Source organism: Camelus ferus, chromosome 16 (assembly GCF_009834535.1).
Source record: "Camelus ferus isolate YT-003-E chromosome 16, BCGSAC_Cfer_1.0, whole genome shotgun sequence".
Classification (NCBI taxonomy): Eukaryota; Metazoa; Chordata; class Mammalia; order Artiodactyla; family Camelidae; genus Camelus; species Camelus ferus.
In genome coordinates, this window is record NC_045711.1 from 21,148,555 (window position 1) to 21,167,504 (window position 18,950).

Here is an 18,950-nt window from a genome sequence, read left to right on the forward strand (position 1 = left end):
CTGCAATATTTTTTGGATCTGTCTCCTGGAGTAATGGAAGTAAAAGCCAAAATAAACAAATAGAACCTAATCAAACTTATACGCTTTTGCACAGCAAAGGAAACCGTCAACAAAACGAAATATTTGCAAACCATGTGACTAATAAGGGATTGAATTCCAAAATATACAATCAGCTCACATAGCTCAATAGGAAAAAAACGAACAACCCAATCAAAACGTGGGCAGGAGATCTAAATAGACATTTCTCCAAAGAAGACATACAAATGGCCAATAAGCAAAAAAAAAAAGATGCTCAATATCGTTAATTATCAGAGAAATGCAAATCAAAGCTATAATGAGGTATCACCTCACACTGGTCAGAATGTCTGCAAATGACAAATGCTGGAGAGGCTGTGGAGAAAAGGGAACTCTCCTTCACTGCTGGTGGGAATGCAGTTTGGTGCAGCCACTGTGGAAAACATTATGGAGATTCTTCAAGACTAGGAATAGACTTACCATATGACCCAGGAATCCCGCTCCTGGGCGTATATCCAGAAGGAACCCTACTTCAAAGAGACACCTGCACCCCAGTGTTCATAGCAGCACGATTTACAATAGCCAAGTCATGAAAACAGCCTAAATGTCCATCACCAGATGACTGGATAACGAAGATGTGGTATATTTATACAATAGAATACTATTCAGCCATCAAAACTGACAGCATAACGCTATTTGCAGCAACATGGATGTTCCTGGAGAATGTCATTCTAAGTGAAGTAAGCCAGAAAGAGAAAGAAAAATACCGTATGAGATCGCTCATATGTGGAATTAAAAAAAAAGAAACATAAATACAAAACAGAAACATACTCACAGACATAGAATACAAACTTCTGGTTGCCAAGGTAGGGGGGTGGGAAGGGACAGACTGGGAGTTCAAAATCTGTAGATACTGACAGGCATATGCAGAATAGATAAACAAGATTATAGTGTGTAGCTCAGGGAAATATATACAAGGTCTTGTGGTAACTCACAGTGAAAAAAAAATGTGACAATGAACATATGTATGTTCATGTATAACTGAAAAACTGTGCTCTACACTGGAATTTGACACAACATTGTAAAATGACTATAACTCAGTAAGTTTTTTTTTTAAAAGAAAGTCTACAAATAACAAATGCTGGAGAGGGTGTGGAGGAAAGGGAACCCTCCTTCACTGTTTGGAATGTAAATTGGTGCAGCCACCATGGAGGACTGTATGGAGGTTCCTTAAAAAGCTAAAAATAGAGTTAGCATATGATATAGCATTCCCACTCCTGGGTACATAACCAAAAAAGACAAAAACCCTAATTAGAAAAGATACAAGCACTCCAATGTTCACAGCAGCACTATTTACAACAGCCAAGACATGGAAACAACCTAAATGTCCATCAACAGATGACTGGATAAAGAAGAGGTGGTATGTTTACACAATGGAATAGTATTCAGCCATAAAAAAGAATGGAATAATGCCATTTGTGGCAACATGGATGGACCTAGAGTAAAGTAAGTGAAGTAAGTCAGACAGAGAAAGATAAATATCATATGACACCACTTACATGTGGAATCTAAAAAAAATGACACAGATGACCTTACTTACAAAACAGAGACAGACTCACAGACATAAAAAATGAACTTATGGTTACCAGGGGGGACGGAGGGGAGGGATAAATTAGGAACTTGAGCGTAACAGATACATGCTACTTGATAAAAAATAAACAAGGACCCACTGTGTAGCACAGGGAACCATATCAATGCCTCGTGATAACCTATAATGGAAAATCTGAAAAAGCGTATATATACGAGTGTATCGCTATGCTGTACACCTGAAAGCAACACAACACTGTGAATCAGCTGTATTTAGATTTAAACAGCGGTGTCTGCTTGCCCGCTCCCTCCCCGCCGTCCTGCGCGCACCGAGGGCGGCCTGGCCCGGGCCGGCCCGGCAGCGGAGACACAGGGCGGCCCGCGTCACCCCGCCCACGAGAGGCTGCTGGGCCGGGGCGCGGGCGCGCGGGCCGTGGGCCCGAGGGACGGGCCCCGGGGGCCTCTCTGTGGCAGAACAGGGCTCCCCTCCGGGACAGCGCCCCGAAACACGGAGCTGCCCGTGTCCCCTCGGACAGACGGATGCGTTCCCGTGGCTTCTTTAAATCAACAGCTAAACTTAAGTTAAATGCTACTGGTTTAGAGCTAATGTAGAGAAACGGGGGTGGGTTACTTTCACACTGTTTGTAAAAGAAAATGTTTCCTAAGGAATAAGTGAGGTAAGCGGGCCGTGAAGAGGGCAGTCCAGCAGGAAGACGGTGCTGTACTCAGGAACGTGTTGTGTTCAACCGTAGCTCCTAAACACACCAGGACAACGCACGAAGCAGCCCCCTGGCCGCAGAATCACAGGGGCCCACGCCTTCCGCCCACGGGGGGCTCCCGCTAGCTGCCACGTGCCCGGCCAGCCAGCGAGCACTGGAAGTGTGGGGCGCCGCTGCTGTCACAGCGGGGGGAGGCCTATCGTACGAGCCGGGCCAGCACAGCACCCACGTCACAGCCATCCCCGCCCTTCTCTGCGGCACCTGCTGGTGCCTGAAGCAGAACTTCAGATCCAGCCTTTCCGTGCTGATGGGGCGGCACTGTAAACATCGGCTGGCGAGGGGATAGCTGGGTCCCACAAGGGCGATGTCCTATTAGGGAGGCTTTGGGTCTCACTGAGGACGCCGCCTCTGCGCCCACATTTCACCCGCAGATCCTACTAAAACACATCACTGCCAAACAAGGATTTCTGTGAACCCCTCCCTATACTGGCCTTTCTGGGTCTTTACATGTCTTTTGTTAACACGACTGCAGCCATCACTTTGCGTGTGGGCTCTGTGATCTGTTCTCTCCTGTTCCCCTCCCGGCCCCAGTCACAGCCTGGGGGGGCCTCCCCACTGCGCGGACGCCGAGCCGCTCGTTGGTCCACCCCGGGCAGCAGATCCACCCCAAACACACCATGATCAAGCTCACATCGCAGGGCTGGTCCTGGAACATCATGAAGACTGACCTAAAGACGGGTGGGCAGGCGCCACCTGCCCCAGCCCAAGGAAACGGAGAGAAGAAAGGAGAAAGGTGGGGAGGGAGGGACAAGCGGGAAAGGAAGGAGAAATGGGCTGGATTTTGCTGAGAAGCTTTGTATGGACGATGTTCTTCCTGTTCTTGGTATCTTGGGGAAGGAGTGGAACAGAAGCACACACAGTAGGACACTCCAGCGCTGTGCTGGGGTCTTGGCCAGGGAGATCAGGCAAGGGAAATGAAATCAAGGGCACCCAGCCTGGGAGGAAGTAAAACTGCCTCTATTTGCAGATGACACGGTCTCGTATACAGAAAACCCTAAGGATTCCAACAAAAACCTACCAGAACTAACACGCAAGCTCAGCATGGTTGCAGGACACGAGATCAATATACAAAAATCAGTTATATCTCTATACACTTGCAATGAATAATCTGAAATTGAAATTAATGGGAAAAGCTCAATTTACAATAGCATCAAAAAAAAAACCTTAATCATAAGTTTAACAAAAGAAGCATGAAACCTAAACTCTGACAGCCGCAGAACGTTGCTGAGAGAAATTAAAGAATAGACGGGAAGACCCTGTCTTCGCAGCTCGTGAGACTCAGCGTGTCTGGGCGACAGCATCCCTGGGCTGACCCATGGAGCCTGCACGGCTCCATGGCAAGCTCACCCGGCTTCTTTTCAGAAACTAACGAGCTGATCCTGAAATTCACGTGGAAATTCAAGGGACCCAAAAGAGCTAATACAACCCCCAAAAGAACAAAGTGGGCGGAGTCACACTTCCTGATGTCAGAACTTACTGCAGAACTGCAGGAAGTGGGGAGGGGAGGGTGCAGCTCAGGGGCAGGGCACGTGCTCAGCGTGCACGAACTCCTGGGTTCAATCCCCAGTCCCTCCATGAAAAAAAAACTGTAAAAAAAAAACCCCCAAAACCTAAAAGCTGCAATAAGGATAGACGTGGATGGATGGCTGGTATCCGACAAAGGTGCCAAGGATTCAATGGGGGAAGTAACTGTCTTTTCAGACGGCATTGGAACAACTGGACATCCACACGCAACAGAATGAAGCGGAGCTGCCAACCTAGCACCGTATACAAAAAGTAACTCAAAATGGATCAAAGACCTAAGTGTAACAACTGAGCTATAAAACTCCGAAAAGAAAGCCTACATCTCCATGACCTTGGATTAGGTAATGGTATCTTAGATGTGACTCCAAAAGCACAAGCAACAAAAGGAAAAGTGATAAACGAGACTTCTTCAGAATTAAAAACACGCTGTTTCCAAGGACGTTATCAAAAATGTGAAGACAACCCACAGAATGGGAGAACGTGTTTGTAAATCTCCTATCTGGTCACAATCTAGTATCCAGAACACATAAAGAACACCTGCAACTCCGTAATTAAAGACCCAGCTTCCAGGTGGGCAGACGAGCTAAGCAGACGTGCCTCCCACGATGTACAGATGGCCCACAAGCACACGGGAAGGTGCTCCCCGTCACTCGTCGGTAGGAAAGTGCAAAGCAAAACCACAGTGAGACCTCACCGGACTCCCGCGAGGATGGCCAGGAGGAGGAGGCAGGAGACAGCTAGTGCTGGCAGGAGGGGGACAGGCAGAGCCCGGCACGCGGCCGCCAGGGACATAAATGGTGCAGACACTTAGGAAAACACACAGCAGCTCCTCAGCGGCTGAACGAGGTCACCCTGTGACCCAGTGACTCCACCCCTAGGTTTGCACCAAAGACATGAAAACACGCCTTCACAGATTCCTGTTCAGAGATGCTCCCAGGAGCACTATTCTTAACAGCCAAACAGTAGAAACAATTCAAATTGCCCATGAGGTGATGGACAAAGAAATGAAACCTGCTCCGTCCACACAATGGAGTATTACCCGTTCGTGAAAAGGAGGGAAGCCTGACGCTCGCCACGGCACGGCTGAGCCTCAAACCCTCCCGCCAAGCGGAAGGCCGCTCACTGTGCGACTCCGTTTACACGTGTCCAGAAGCGGCAAACCGGAGACAGGACGCAGACCAGAGGCTGCGGGGCCGCGGGGAGGGGAGCCGCAGGCACCAGCCGAGGGGACAGGGCTTCCTCAGGGACGACGGGCTGTGGTGATGGCCGCACAGCTCTGTGAACGAGCCTGAGCTGAGCACCTTACATGGTGAGCTGTCTGCTATGAGTTTCATCTCAATGAAGCTTCTACCCGAAAAAACACAGAAACAAAGTGAAGCCATCACTCTTCAGGGTCCGAGCAGCTCGCATCCGTGGTGTGACTTCCAGTCCTCAGCTGCTTGTGCTCTTGTTCCTCCAACTTCATTTCAGAACTTCTGCTTCTCAGGTGAGGTTCACTTCCCCCCACAAAAAGCTGGACCAGAGGACAGCGTCACTCACACCCCTCAAACCCCTCGCACCCCTAGACCAGCCGGTGCCGCCCTCAGGCGCAGGTGGGGAGGCGTACCCCTTCCTCCCAGGGACCAGGTCTCAGACTCCGCGGGGACGAGACCACGGGCGGCGAGAGCAGCCCTGGAGGGCACCAGGGCCCCCCAGCCCGAGACCTGGCCCTCGGCTGTGTGCAGGGGGGGTGGGGACAGGTGCACGGACGACGAAGGAAGAGATCTGGAGTGCTCCCATTTCCTGAGAGCCCCAGACACAGGGCCACGAGGAATGGTGGGCATCGCTAAAGGGCTGTCCTGGCCGAGGGGTGCCCCAGGCCGGATGTCTTGGCTTACTCAGTTAAGGCCAGCATGGGCCATGAGGCCAGCTCCCGCCAGGCCCAGGCCCAGCCCCACTGCCCCGACCCCAGCAGCCGAGCATCTGCAGAGATGGAAGGGGGGATGGGGTCTCCTCCCAACCCCATCCCCATGGGATGTGGCTGGCAATCTGGCTCTAGGCCTCCCCTGGGAAGGCAAAGCCCCTGTGTTGTCATGACAACGCCCCACGCTCCACCTATCATCACCAAGTTCTCCCCCGGGGCAGGTGGGGGTCAGTGGGAGACCCTATAGGGCAGCAGTGGGTGGGGAGGGGGCAAACACTTCTCCAGGGTGGGGCACACAGTGCGGCCAGGACACCCTCCCACGCCATCCTGGGCACATCCCATTCTGTCCCCACACCCAGTCCTGGTGCCCTCTTCTCCCAGCCCCCTCCCACCCTCTACCTCCACACTGCGCACACTGTGGACGGAAGTGCCTCCAGCCCAACCGTCTGGTGCCTGGTCCTTCCCCCCACTGCCCCCGCCTGTCCTCCCGGGTGCCAGCTTGCCAGCTTCCCAGTAAGTCCCCTCTCTGGTCAGATGGTCCCCACAGCCCCCCTACTCCTCTCCCACCCAGCAGGCACAGGCTGCTCCCAGGCCCCCCTCCCCTCCAAGGCCCCCAGGCCCCACTGGTCTTGGGCAGATGCCAGCTCTGTCCCAGGTTTTGCACTCCACCGCGACTGGCTTGTGATCGTCAGGAGGCCTACGTCCCCCAGATCAGGAGGCTGGGTCACACTCATGCGGCTGGTGTCTAAGACCAGGGCTCGGCATGGGCAGGAGGATGTGTTTCCTCCTGGCAGGAGGGGCTCCCCCCCACAAGAGGGCCTGTGAGGCAGGTGACCTCCAAGGCCAGAGCCCAGGAGTCGGCTCAAGGTCAGCTAGGTCTCAGGGTAGGGCCTCCTTCCTAGGTCCACAGGATGAACTTTCACAAAGAAAAAGGCAGCTTGATTGGTACATGAGATCTCAGTCCCTCCCCAGCTCCTGGGGCCTGCTTCCCCTCCTCAACTAGAACTGCCCTAGGGACCCCGCAGGGTCCTGGGGACAGTCACCACGCACTGCCAGAAAGAAGCCAGTGAGGCCCAGCAGTCAGACTGGAGCTGGCAGAGAGCCCCCTCCCGGCAGAGGAGAGCACTGCACCTGACAGGGGGCCTCACACAAAGCAAGGCTGTCCTCCAAAAACCCAGGCCTCCTGCTCCTCTCAGACCTGGCAGCATGGCCGCACCCCGCCGTGCCCTCTGGGTGGAGGGCCTGCACACCCCCCGAGGTGGACGCCCACGTCTCCCTCCTTGCTGCTGCCTTTTCGCCCCTGGGGCACTGGCTTCTCACCTAGACGTAGGACTCCAAACTGGACCCCACCCCAGGGCACCAGAACACCCCCCTGGCCGGCCGGCCACCAGCCACGGGGTCACACAAAACCCTATAAACAAGGAGAGGCTGACAGCACCCCTTAGAAGGGAGGAGGGGGCAGAGAACTGCCCTGCACCTTGCTGCGGGCAGCTGCCCGGAGGTGACCTGCCCCGGCCGGTGCTGGAGCCCAGGCCGACCTTCTGCCCTCGGCTGGGCAGGGCGAGGACCTCACCGGCTCCTGACCCTGGTCCCCGTGTGGCCCTGCCCAGGCAGGTGCCCTCAAGTGCCCCGTGTTCCAGGGGCCAGAGGGAGGAGCCACCCAACACCCCCTGCCCCTCCCACAGGCCCCAGCTCACCAGGCGGCAGGCTGTGTGGGCGGCAACTTTAATATGGGCTTGGCCTGTCTGCGGGGCTAGGAGGGTCCCCTTTGACTTCACCCCCTTGGGAGTGAAATCCCTGTGAGACTGTCTAATTCTGAAACGACCCATGAAGCAGGGAAGTCCTCTCCATCCTCCGCAGCCCCTACCTGGCTGCTGACCGCTCGCAGCCGGCATCTCGGGGGACCTGGCCGGACGTACTGGCTGTCCTGGAACGTCCCTTCTCGGCAGGACTGACCTCTGTGCACAGACTCGGGAGGGACGGGGTGTTTAGGGCTCCCGGAGTCGTCGATCCAGCAGGGACGCCCCTCCTGGCCCCTACCCCAAAACGCCGACAGATACACACAGAGAGCCTTCCACCCCAAATCTACATGGAAATAGCATGTCAGGAAGCCAGGCCAAGGCAGGGACCCCTGAACTGAAGCCCCCGCCAGCGGACAGGAGCAGCAGGAAGGGGGAGAGGGGAGGGCGGGAGGCGGGGTCTGATGCATCCCCCCACAGCGGACAGCGCTGGGGGACAGCGGCCAGCGGAGCCGCGCGCACCAGGACGAGTGACCGGCACCAGGCGCGATGGGCCCGCCCTGGCCCCAGGAACCACAGCCTTGGAAGCTGCGCTGGCTGCAGAGTTTGAACGTTGCCATTTAATCCAGAAACGAGAGCAGGACAGCGGCGCCCGGAAACGCCCCGTGGGCGTCCTGAGAGGGCGCCTGTGTGCGAGCGGCTCCGTCAGCACCCGGCCGGCCGGCCTGGCGCCGGCCTCCTGGGAGCCCAGTCAGGGCCGGCCATGCACCCAATCTCTGGGCCCCAGTCCTTGGCAGTCCCTGCGAGTCCCATGTGAGGAGGCCGTGTTATGAGGCTGCCACAAGTTCCGCCTGCCTGGGCCCAGCCTTGACGGGGACTTTCTCTGTGGAGGAAACATAGACATGTCTGTCGCGCAACAAGACCCTGCAGGCGAAACTCCCCAGGAAGGACCAGAGGCGGCAAGGTGCCAGGTCCAGGCCTTTGTGCTCTGGGAAGGAAGGCACGGCTCTGGGGAGGCGAGTTGCACACAGACACCGGTGGGCCAGCAACAGAGCCGCACTCAAGATGGGACAGCAGCCCCTCCCCTGGGCTGGAGAGGAGGCCGAGGGGCAGCGAGGGAGCAGAGAGAGCCAAGGGGACTCACGGAGGACGAATCGGGGTGGAGAACTTCTGAGGGCGCGTGTAAGTCACGCCCGGGACAGCTGTCCCTGTGACAGTCCGAGGATGGCAGGTCCTGGCTGCACTGAGGGCGCCTGCCCGGCTAAACGGGCCCTTTCCTGGCTCTACTTTCAGGACATGCCTCTCCAGATGGGTTTGGCTCTCACGAGGTTCCCCAGACCCCTCAGAAAGCTGGGCTCGACCTCAGGGTAAGGCCCCGCGTCCGCCTGAGCTCCCAAGCTGGTGCCAGCACATGGCCCAGCACCCGCGGGCAGTGGGACCTGACCCTCGCTGAGCAGGAAGGGCAGGACCTCGCGGCCGGGACACTCTAGGACTCACTGCTCTCCAAGGACAGAATGAGGACAGTACCTGGCTTCTTTTCGGGAAGAGGCTCCGAAGGAACCTCTGGCAGCTCGATCTGTTCCTGAAGGAAACAGGGTAAAGGCAGTTAGATGCAATCACCATGGTCCTTCTCTCGGGACGACGGCATCCTGTTTGCTTAGCTGCTCTCAGCGGGATGTCAGTGGGACACAAACCCTCCAGCACCCAACCAAGGTTGCGCCATCCCTGGCTTCCAGGATCCCTCCAACTCCCAACACCAAGGGCGCGGTGGCCACAAAAGATGGCTGCCCCCAACAGCCCGGACCCTGAGGGGCTCCCCGCCCAGAGTTCCAACTGATTTTGGGTCATGGGCTTTGAAACAGGCACCCATGCAGGTCAGGGGCCACGGGGCACCTCTGCTGTGGTCCCCTTGGGTGCTAGCACCGGGTGTGTCTGTGGTTCCCAGAGGGTACCCAGAAGCCCCTCGGGTTTTGAGAAGAACTGAATCGGTAAGTAAGTGAATCAGAAGTAAGGTGGCCTGTCACCCGAGTGACTGCATCAGTCTTGGGGTCCTGTCACCTGAGTGACCGTGTCAGTCCTGGGGTCCCGTCACTCGAGTGACCGCGTCAGTCCCGGGGTCGTGTTACCTGAGTGATTGCATCCAGCTCCTCCAGGATGGCATCTTCGTCCTCCTGCGTGAAGCTTCCTGCCAACAGCTCATCTATTTGCTGTGAAAGGAGGAGCGGAGGTGAGGCGCACGGCCCGGCTGGGGTGGGGAAAGCTAGCCCCTCACAGAGGAAGGAGACGGCCCCGGCTCAAGGCTCCTCTCCCTCGAAAGAAAGAAGGCAGCCGCCCAGTGGTGTGGGGAGGCCTGGCCCTTGAGGGTGGCGCTGGACACTCAGCAAGTTGGCCCTCGAGCTCCTGGGCTGGCAGAAGGCGGGTCCCAGTGACGCGGCAACACCTACCCGCTGGTACTCCACGGCCTCCTGGGTCTCGTCCAGTATCCGCTCCACCTCTTCTATGGACATCACCTGTCAGTTACAAGTTGGGAGTGCGTCAGCACGACACGCATCAACCCCTGCATGAAGCCACCCCGACCAGCAGGGCACACGGCCTGGACCCTCTGTTTCTGCTAAATGAAGCCAAGTGGGACATGACTCATCCTTGGTCACTTGTGTCCCAGGCAGGGCCCGTCCACAGAGGCTGTGGAGCCGTCAGACCAGTCTTTTCAGAAGCCTCAACTGACCTCCCTAGATCCTGCGGGCCCTTCTCACTGGACCTTCTGGCACCCAAATCAAGCCTAGTGCTAGTAAACAGCACAAAAAACGTTCTCCGGCCAGGCGACTTGATTTCTTTTGGGTTCAAAGTAGCACCTTTGCCTGACTGGCAGGTAGACCACACTGGACACTCAGAAAAGCAGTGTAACCTGGGTCTGCCTGGCCCCGCGTGCCACCCACTCGTCAGGAACGAGATGGGGTGGGGGCTTTGCCACGGCCTCTCTGGGCCTCACCTCTCCTTCTCCTGCCCACCTCCGTGCTGCTTCCCGAGAGGAGGCTGGGTTCACTTCCTCCAGGAAGTCCTCCAGATTAGTTCACCACAACCCTCCCCTATTCTAACCAGACTTTCCCTCTAGTCACTTTAGCATCTGTGAACCCAAATTATAGTTCGGGTCTCTATTCTCAGGCCACCATTCCTGAGTTTGTTGGTCCCACTAGACTGTCACCCTCTCCTGGTAGTGACTGGCTTTCCCATGCACCTGACAGCCTGGGTGCAGGGGTGGCCTCAGGGACAAGCCCTCTCCTTGTTCCGCCTGCTCCCCTCCTCTCTGCCCCCAGACTTGCAAGACTCACCTGGTGCATCTTATTCAGACACTCATTTCCGACCTGCAAACCCTCGAGCACCTTCATTTCAATCTGGGTGAACTCAATACTCTGGACCTGAGGGGGAGAGCCCTGTGGTCAGGGGCCGGCCTTCTGCCTCCTCACGCAGACCCCGCAACGGCACTGAGGATGAGACCACCGCCCATGAAGACCGCTGGGTCTCAGGGCAGACCATCTCTGCCCCAACCTCCCTCTTGTCCGTTCCTGCTGCCCTGAGCACCACCAGGGGCCTTGGTGGGCCTGAGAGGGCCCGGGAAGAATCTCAAAGTACCACGACTGCTTACTAGCAGCTCTGGTTAGCAACAGAGCAGAACTAGACTTGGGCCTAGAGCTGGGCCGCTCGGGACACCTCTCCCATCACCCGGGCAGACCCCCACCCGCCCCGTCCACCCCCCAACCCCACCACCCAGAAGGGGTCCAGCCCCCCAAGAGCCCCCGAGCCTGCAAGAGCCAACCTGCCCCCAGCCCCTGAAGATGGCCAGGTTCCCATCGAAGAGTCTCCCCTCCTCCTTAGACCCACTCCTTGGGCTCTGGCTGAGGGGTCCAGGGAAGGAAGGTGACACACTTCAGCCCCGTGGGGCCCACAGACGCCCCCGGCCGCAGCTGGGCCTACCATGGTCTCCAGGCTGGTGATCTGGTTTTCCGTCTTGTCCAGGAGCTGCTCCCGGTACCGCTTCTTCTTGAGCAGCAGCTTGGCCCGCCTGCAGGGGAACCCGAGCGGTGACACTGAGTGGCCTCCCGGCCCCCACCCCTGCTCCAGCCTCCCGGCCCCACCCGGCCCCACTCACTCCTTCCTGCCGTCGCGCAGGAGCTGCCGGGCGACCTCCCGCTCCCGCTCCAGCTGCTGGGTGATCCTCTTCTGGTACTGCTTTAGCCGGTCCCGCTGCTGCTTCAGTTGCTGCCGGAGAGCAGGCCTGTGTCCACACTGAGCCCGCGCAGCGCTACGCCCGCGCCAGGCTACCCAGTGCCTGGGAGAGCTGGCCTGGAGGCTGCCAGGGTCACGGAAGGGGCCCCCACCATGGCCAGGCTGCCCTGATCGCCAGCACTGGAAGCACACCCTCTGAAACAGCTCTCCGTGGGGAGAAGTCTGTCCCCCAGAGCATGTGGGGCACTGTCTGGAGTCACCCCTGCTTGTCACAGCTGGGGATGCCACTGGCCTCTGGGGGTGGAGGGCAGGGCTGCAGCTCAGTACCCTCACAGCCCAAGACACCCCCTCCCCCACCCTAGACAGCCCCTCGCCCTCAGCGCCCACACCGCACAGCCTTGCTGCCCGCCTGCCATCGGCAAGGAGCATGAGCACTGCCAGGCAGGTCAGGGAGCACTGCCGGCACCTCCAAGGCACAGAAACACAGAAGGTGCTGGTGACAGTCACCATGAGCCACCATCCCACCCAGCCACGGCTGGGGCCTGGGGCCTCCTCCCTCCTGGCTTTGCTCTTTCGTGGCTTCAGTGAGAGGTGCCCGGAGACCCGGTGCCAGCCTCTGTGCCAGTCCCCAGCTCTGGCCGCCTTTCCTCTGCGGGTGCGGCCAGGCTGCCCACTTTGTAAAACAAGGGGTCTTGGCAGAAGGTCACAGGACAGCACGCTGGAGCTCGAAGCTTCTCAACTCAGCTTTTCACCCTCAGAAATTATCAGGCAATGTTTTGTTCTACTGTGACCCCACCAACGTGATCCTTGGCAAGAGGAACGCCTCCTTGAAAAGAAACCCAAAGGTGAATCCCTAGAGAGGGAAGAGAGTAGCCTGGGGGCCTCCTGCTCAGCCAGAGGGGTCAGCCCAGCAGCAGAGGGAGGAGGCAGGGCACAGCTTGCTGTCCTGTGCGCCCGACCACACTCAGCACCCAAAGCTGCGATCTTCTCCAGCGACAAACATGCCTGTTGTCTCTTCTTAGACTGGAGAACTTCAGTTAAAAAGTTTCATAACTTATGGTTTCAGAAGCCACAGTTAAAACAACAACAAAAAACCAACCAACCGAAAAATAAAGAAACGTCACCTGTTACTTGGATTCGTTTCCTCTTAGTGCAAAAATCACATTTTTTTTGTTGCAAAAATATAGGGGGAAAAAAAGAGCAAAGATAAACGCTGCTCACGTTTTGGGCTATCTCCTCCTCGACACATTTTCTCATTTTGAAAATGAATTATTCTTGACAGCCCATTTCACTTAACCTAGCCGGCGATTCTTTCTACAGAAACTAGCTTTTGCCCCAGCACTCCCTGGAAGGGACACCTGAATCCACAGGCAGGTACATCACCATCCAAAACTTGGAGGGTCTGGTGTGGTCTCAGAGACCGGCGTCTGGAGGGCGGCCCGCCAGCCTGGGGACCCTGGCGAGACCTCAGTGCCTCAGGGCCCGCACAGGCCACAGGTCGGAGCAAGGGCCAAGGCAGATCCCGAGCCCACTTGGAGTCCCAGTCACACGGAACACGACTGTTCCACAACCAGGGCCCGGTCTCCTTAAAGCCCCCGCTCTGGGCGCAGCGACAAGGCCACACTGCCCGGCCATCCCCTCCCCACGGCCTCCCGCCCAGGCGCAGGCCCTGGCTTTGCCCTAAACGGGCCACGGCAAAGCAGGGCAGTACCGGGCCGGGGCCGGGGCGCGGGGCTGGAGCTCAGGAACCGCACCTGCGGGCGCGGACTCGTCCACGGACAAGGGATGACCGCGGAACAGGGCGAGGCCGCACCGCCTCCCGAGACCCGAGGGGCGGCTCGGCCGCCGCACCGGGGCCGCCTGCAGCCCGCAGCCCGCAGCCCGCAGCGCCCGCGCTCGCTCAGACTCGGTGGAACGGGGCCCGGGCACGCGCCGCACGGGAGGCCCACCGCCCACCGCGCCGGACGGGCCCCGGGAGCAGGGAAGCCCGCCCGGCCTCGGGCCCCCGCTCGCGGGGCCGGCAGCTCACCAGGATGGCCTTGTCCTGCTCCGTGACCCGGCTCTGCTTCTTGCGGCCAAACAGGTTGCCCATGGCGGCCCGCCCGGCCAGCGCCCCGCCACCGGCCCGGCCGCCCCGCCCCGCCTCGCCTGGCCCCGCGCGGCCGCCGTAGCCGGTCCCCCCCCCCCCCCCCCGCTACGGCGGCCGCGCGGGGCCAAGCGCCGCAGAACGCGCACCGCCGCGGACTCGCCTGGGGAAGCCTCCCCGGACCGTGCATTCCACCTGCGTCTCACTACTCGCTGAAGGCTCAGATGACGGTTAGCATTTTTTAGCAATAAAGTATTTTTAATTAAGGTATGTGCTTTTTAAAGACAATGCAATCGCACATTTAATACGCTGCAGTATAGAGTAAACATAACTTTTATATGCACTGGGAAACCAACAAATTTGTGTGGCTCTATTTATTTTCATATTCGCTTTATTGCAAAAATGGAACCCATAATATCTCTGAGGTCTGCCTGTAGTAACATCAGAGGTCTTTTCTCACAGATCACTGTAACAAACGTAATAATAACGAAAAAGTTTGAAATATTGGAAGAGTTACCAAAAACGTGACACAGAGAGACAGGGAGTTCACGATAATGCACAGTCGTTCTCCGAGACCACCTGACCCTGCAGGGACCACAAAGGTGAGGTGGATGGGGATGCGACAGGTAAGGCCACACCTGCGCCTTTGAGATCCTTCGTGGCGGCACTAACCCCTGTAATCCCCCAGGACCGCAGTGTTGCTTGGAGTGTGCAGTCTTGGCAGGGAGGGGACATGGCTTCCACTGAACCCTTCCCACCACAGGTGTCCCTATGAGAGGCAGTACGTGGATTCTGTATGTCTGGTCCAATCTGATGTCCAAGAACTGGGGAAAGGGCTGCAGGGTGGGTCTGTGAGCTGACTGGCCCCACAGTGACCCCTGCACATACCCCCCGCCCACCATGAAACCCCCAGACTGGTGGCCCACTGTGGTGTCAGGGCATCCCCAGGACTTAGCATCCATTTAAAGCCAGTGTCTTTATGTGCCAGATGGGCTGGGGTATTTCCTTTCCCCAGCGCAGCGTTACTTTGGTCAGCAGGTGCGGGGTCCTTTGGGGACGTGGGGATCACTGTGTGGTATCGCTTACAGTGATGCTCCCTGGTTCTCCCTCAATCACGGGGCCCAGGGAGTGGGAAAGACTGGGGGTCTGCAAGAAGCAGCCCAGGGGTGGTGGGGAGACTCATTAAGGAGCCCACCCCCTGCCAGCTGCATCCCCAGAGGAGAGAAGTGCAGCAGTAGAAAGGGGAGCCCCCTCCTCTGCGGACCAGGCAGCATCACCCCAGCACTGCACTGACGCCGTGTCAAGCTCGCTGGCAAAGGAGGAACGTCCCCAGTTCTGGCTCCATCACCACGAGCCAGCCAAGGCAGTGGAGTCCCACAGAGGCCCTCACCAATGGCAAGACTAGTGCTCTGTGACTGCTGAGACCAGGTCACAAAAGGCTGCTGTCCTCTGGGACTTGCCACCAAGTGAGAGGAGCCAGCCACCCCTGGAGAGGCCTGCGTGGGGAGGGTCAGCACCACTGCCCGCTGGGTGGGTGCACAGTCTTGTTAGGGGAGTTCCAGTCCCCCGTCGGATGGGCCACACAGAGCAGGGATGAGCTTCCCTGTCGACTCCGCCTGCGTGCAGATCCACGAATCAGATAAATGGTGGGTGTCTTTTTAAGCCATTAAGTTTCAGGGTGAGGGGTTTGTTATGCAGCAGTAGTAACTGGAACAAAGGTAGGCACCTTGGGGAGGGTCTGCAGGGAATACTTCTCAGAATCCTTCACGGGGAACCCATCTTCCCCTCCGTTTAACCCTGGAACTGGGCGAGAGGTCACCCTCCCTCCACTGAGGTGCTTCACATTGGATCTCTATTTGCCAGACGTGGGCTGTTTCTTCATGGTCAATTTCAGCTTTCCGAGACTGTCTGTTGTTTGCGGTTGGCCAGGGCCAAGGGTACCCCCAGTACTGTCCATCATAACGACCGCTCGGAGTTTGCTGCACTTTCCTGGAACCTGCCCACCTTATCTCTGGGCCGAGCCCTCCCGGTTCCCAGGAGAAATCAGAGGCCCTGTCTGGACGGCAGCACCTCTACCCTCATTCCAGGCCTGCAGACCTTGGAGAGCTGTTCAAGGAGCCGAGGTCCTCACTCAGGGCTTTCTCCAGGTCTCTGTGCAGGGTGTGTGCTCGGGGACTCAACAAGGGGCAGGTTGCACCTGATACATTCATGTCTGGTCCTTATCTGCCCCAGCCCTTCAAGTTTCCTCTGTATTAGACCAGGGAATTGCTGGCATCTCAGCTGGGCCATGTTAAGTCCAAGTCCAAGTTCCCGGGTACAAAGGATCTTCTTATAGATGAAAGCAAACAGTAGGGCCCGGAGTCACAAGTGCCGGGGCCCTGTCCAGCTCGCCCAATGTCGGCCGCATTGCGCACCTGTGTGGTGAGGGTCAGCGATATCCTGGAGTCTTTGGGGTGTGATGGAGTTCTCACCTCCCTGGAGTCAGCTAGGATCTCACTGCAGCTATGGGTCTGGAGACCAGGGGTCACAGGGTGAGGTCTTGAAGAGAAGCCGTGTCCCCTTAGCAGGCAACTGCTTTTGGTGGGGGCTTCACATGGTGGGGGGCCGCCTCAGACAGGGAGCAGGGTGGCTTCCACCAGAAGGCAAGGCTTAACAGGATTATGCAGGAGGCGTAGGGTTCAAGGTCAGTCCCCTGGGCCTTCTCCATCTGACTCTTTCACACTCAGTGCTCTGACCTGGTGAGGCTGAGAATTCAATTTACACTGTAATCTTACAACCCGCAGGATAAGACGTGGGCAATGATTTCCAGCCACCACGTTCCCTCTGCAAGTAATCAGATTTCCTTTTACGGGGGTCCCGCCTACCGCCTGCTCTCCTAACTCTCCCTTGAACTCAGAATCTTAAGCCACTTGCTTGTCATTTTAAGAAATGAAATCTTCTTAGAGCAGTCAGGAACCCCCAGCCTGCCCCATGGTCCTGACTTCCTCCGGAATGTTGCCTTGCAGCTGCTTGGGCTCCCAGGAGCCGGCTGTCATGGAATCCAGGCAATCATGGAAAAGCGTGTGGTTGCACCCCTCAGCCACTCAGATCCTGTTTTTCAGATTGTGTTAGTCTGCTCTGACTGTCGTGATGGGTTCCCCCAGGCTGGGGCACTTAGACAATAGAAACTTAGTGTCTCATGGTCTGAAGGCTGGAAGCCTGAAATCCTGGTGTTGGCAGGGCTGGCTCTCCAGAGCCTGTGAGGAAGAACCTGCCTCTCTCCCAGCTTCTGGTGGTTTGCCCGCAAGCCCTAGCACGTGGAAGTGTAACTGAGCAGGACCCTGTGGGGCCTTTCCTAGACAGACCCCCCTGCCATGTCCTCTGCCCACCTCTTGTCTGTAGGAAAACTAGTCTCCTAGGCTTCCCGAGTTCCAAAGAGTACATTTCATCAGAGAAGTGAGAAAAGGCAGAGAGAAAGGAAAGCAGTCAAGCAAGACAAAATGATAACAGTTTAGCCACTAAACAAATTCGAGGGCATTTAGTTCCTTCTCAAGGCCTATAGATAATATTCTGAGCCATGTCCTTTGAGCTGTTTTGCAGACACTGAAACCCAAAGGGGTGGGGAGGAGTTAACTCTGTGCTGCCCACAAGCTCAGAGACCCCAGACGGGCTGGAACCAGGAGGCTGATGATGTTGACCCCTGATGACCTCACCACCGACCAATCAGAAGCATGTCCACGATCTAATCACACAGCCCACACCCCCTCCCTTACCCTGTCTTTAAAATCCTTTCCCTGAAAGCCTTGAGGGAGCTGGGGCCTTTTGAGCACCAGCTGCCTGGACTCCTTGCAGGACGCCCTGCAATGAACGCTGCACTTCCCTTCACCACCACCTGGGGGCAGTACATTGGCTTCAGTGCGCAACAGCAAGTGGACCCAAGTTTTATTTGGTAATGGAAGCATCATGCGGCCTCTGCCTCCGTCGAGGCCTCCCTGTGTGGGTGTCTGTGTCCAAATTTCCCCTTTTCATAAGGACAACAGTCATGTTGGATCAGAGCCCACACTAGTGACCTCTGTAAAGACCCTCCCTGCAAGCGAGGGCACATTCTGAGGAACTGAGGGGTCAGGACTCCAGCATCCGGGCATTTCAAGCAGGAAAGTGTTGATTACAGAGATTCAGCACTTCAAACCCTCGGACAGGTTCCAGGAATGAAGGTCATGGTCCTGTCACTGGGTCTTGGGGGAGCGCGAGCTTTCAGAGACTCGGGTTGCAGGAGACGCTTGGCGACGGTGACCCCCACCTCCACCTGCGCACTCGCGAGGGCCCCAGTCGGCCGCCTCCTCCACTGTCCACACCTTGGAACACTTCCTACCAGAGGAAATTAACCTAGCGTCTGATGGGAGTTAGCCCTGGAGTCCCAGGGAGGGCGACGACGGGTGGCCCTTACCTGACGTGCAGATGGGGGCACGCAGACGGCGTGCAAGGGCGGCCGCTGGTGTGCGCACAGGAGGCGCCCGAGGAGCACGTGGCGGGAACTGAATCTCCACCAACGCCTAGCCACGGTGGTGACCAGCATGGAAAGCCATCCGGGACCCCCCGCCCCTCACTGCTGCTGTCCACCTCCTCCGTCCACCGCTCGGCCCTGGCCTCCGCAGGGCGCCCACCTTCCCAGGCCTCCAGGACCTCACGCCCAGACGAGGGCGCTGATTGACTTCCACCCGGGCCAATCAGCTGTGGCCGTGAGGGTTAAGGAAGGCTGATTGGCTGAGCCTGGGCATCGTGCCCGCACCTGAGCCAATCCTCAGAGGGGGGGGGCGGGCGCTCGCGGGCGGAGTGGCGGGAATTTCCTCCAAAACTGGCACTTTCTGAGGCCACAAGCCACCGGGGTCCTGGGACCCGCCGCTGGTGAGCACGTGGGCTGTGCCGATGTCTGGTCGGGGTTCGGGGTGGGGGGCCGGCCATGGATACATGTGCGGCGTGTTAAGAGCTGTCAGGGCCCTGGTCAGGGGTCCTGTGAGTCAGGGGTCCTGGGGGTCCTACCAAGGGGGTGGTGACAGAGGGGCAGAGAAGGTGGGGTGAGCCAAGGAACATTCTGGAAGAAGTCAAGGGACTCC

At 57.6% G+C, this 18,950-nt stretch overlaps 1 protein-coding gene across 2 annotated transcripts; it reads right to left on the minus strand.

Annotated features, from left to right (window-relative positions):
* Positions 1 to 8,141: 8,141 nt before the first annotated feature.
* On the minus strand, positions 8,142 to 18,502 carry CHMP6 (charged multivesicular body protein 6). 2 transcript variants are annotated; one of them, XM_032456649.1, is made up of 8 exons: positions 18,284 to 18,502; positions 11,695 to 11,804; positions 11,520 to 11,607; positions 10,877 to 10,963; positions 9,992 to 10,057; positions 9,674 to 9,754; positions 9,075 to 9,129; positions 8,142 to 8,430 (listed from the first exon to the last, which is right to left on the minus strand). In XM_032456649.1, the coding sequence occupies exons 1-8, from the start codon at positions 18,410 to 18,412 to the stop codon at positions 8,375 to 8,377; spliced, it is 672 nt and encodes a 223-aa protein (XP_032312540.1). In that variant the 5' UTR covers positions 18,413 to 18,502; the 3' UTR covers positions 8,142 to 8,374. The 2 variants fall into 2 exon arrangements, with proteins under 2 accessions (XP_032312540.1, XP_032312541.1); XM_032456650.1 differs by lacking the exon at positions 18,284 to 18,502 and adding an exon at positions 13,801 to 13,943.
* Between the last annotated feature and the right edge of the window lie 448 nt (positions 18,503 to 18,950).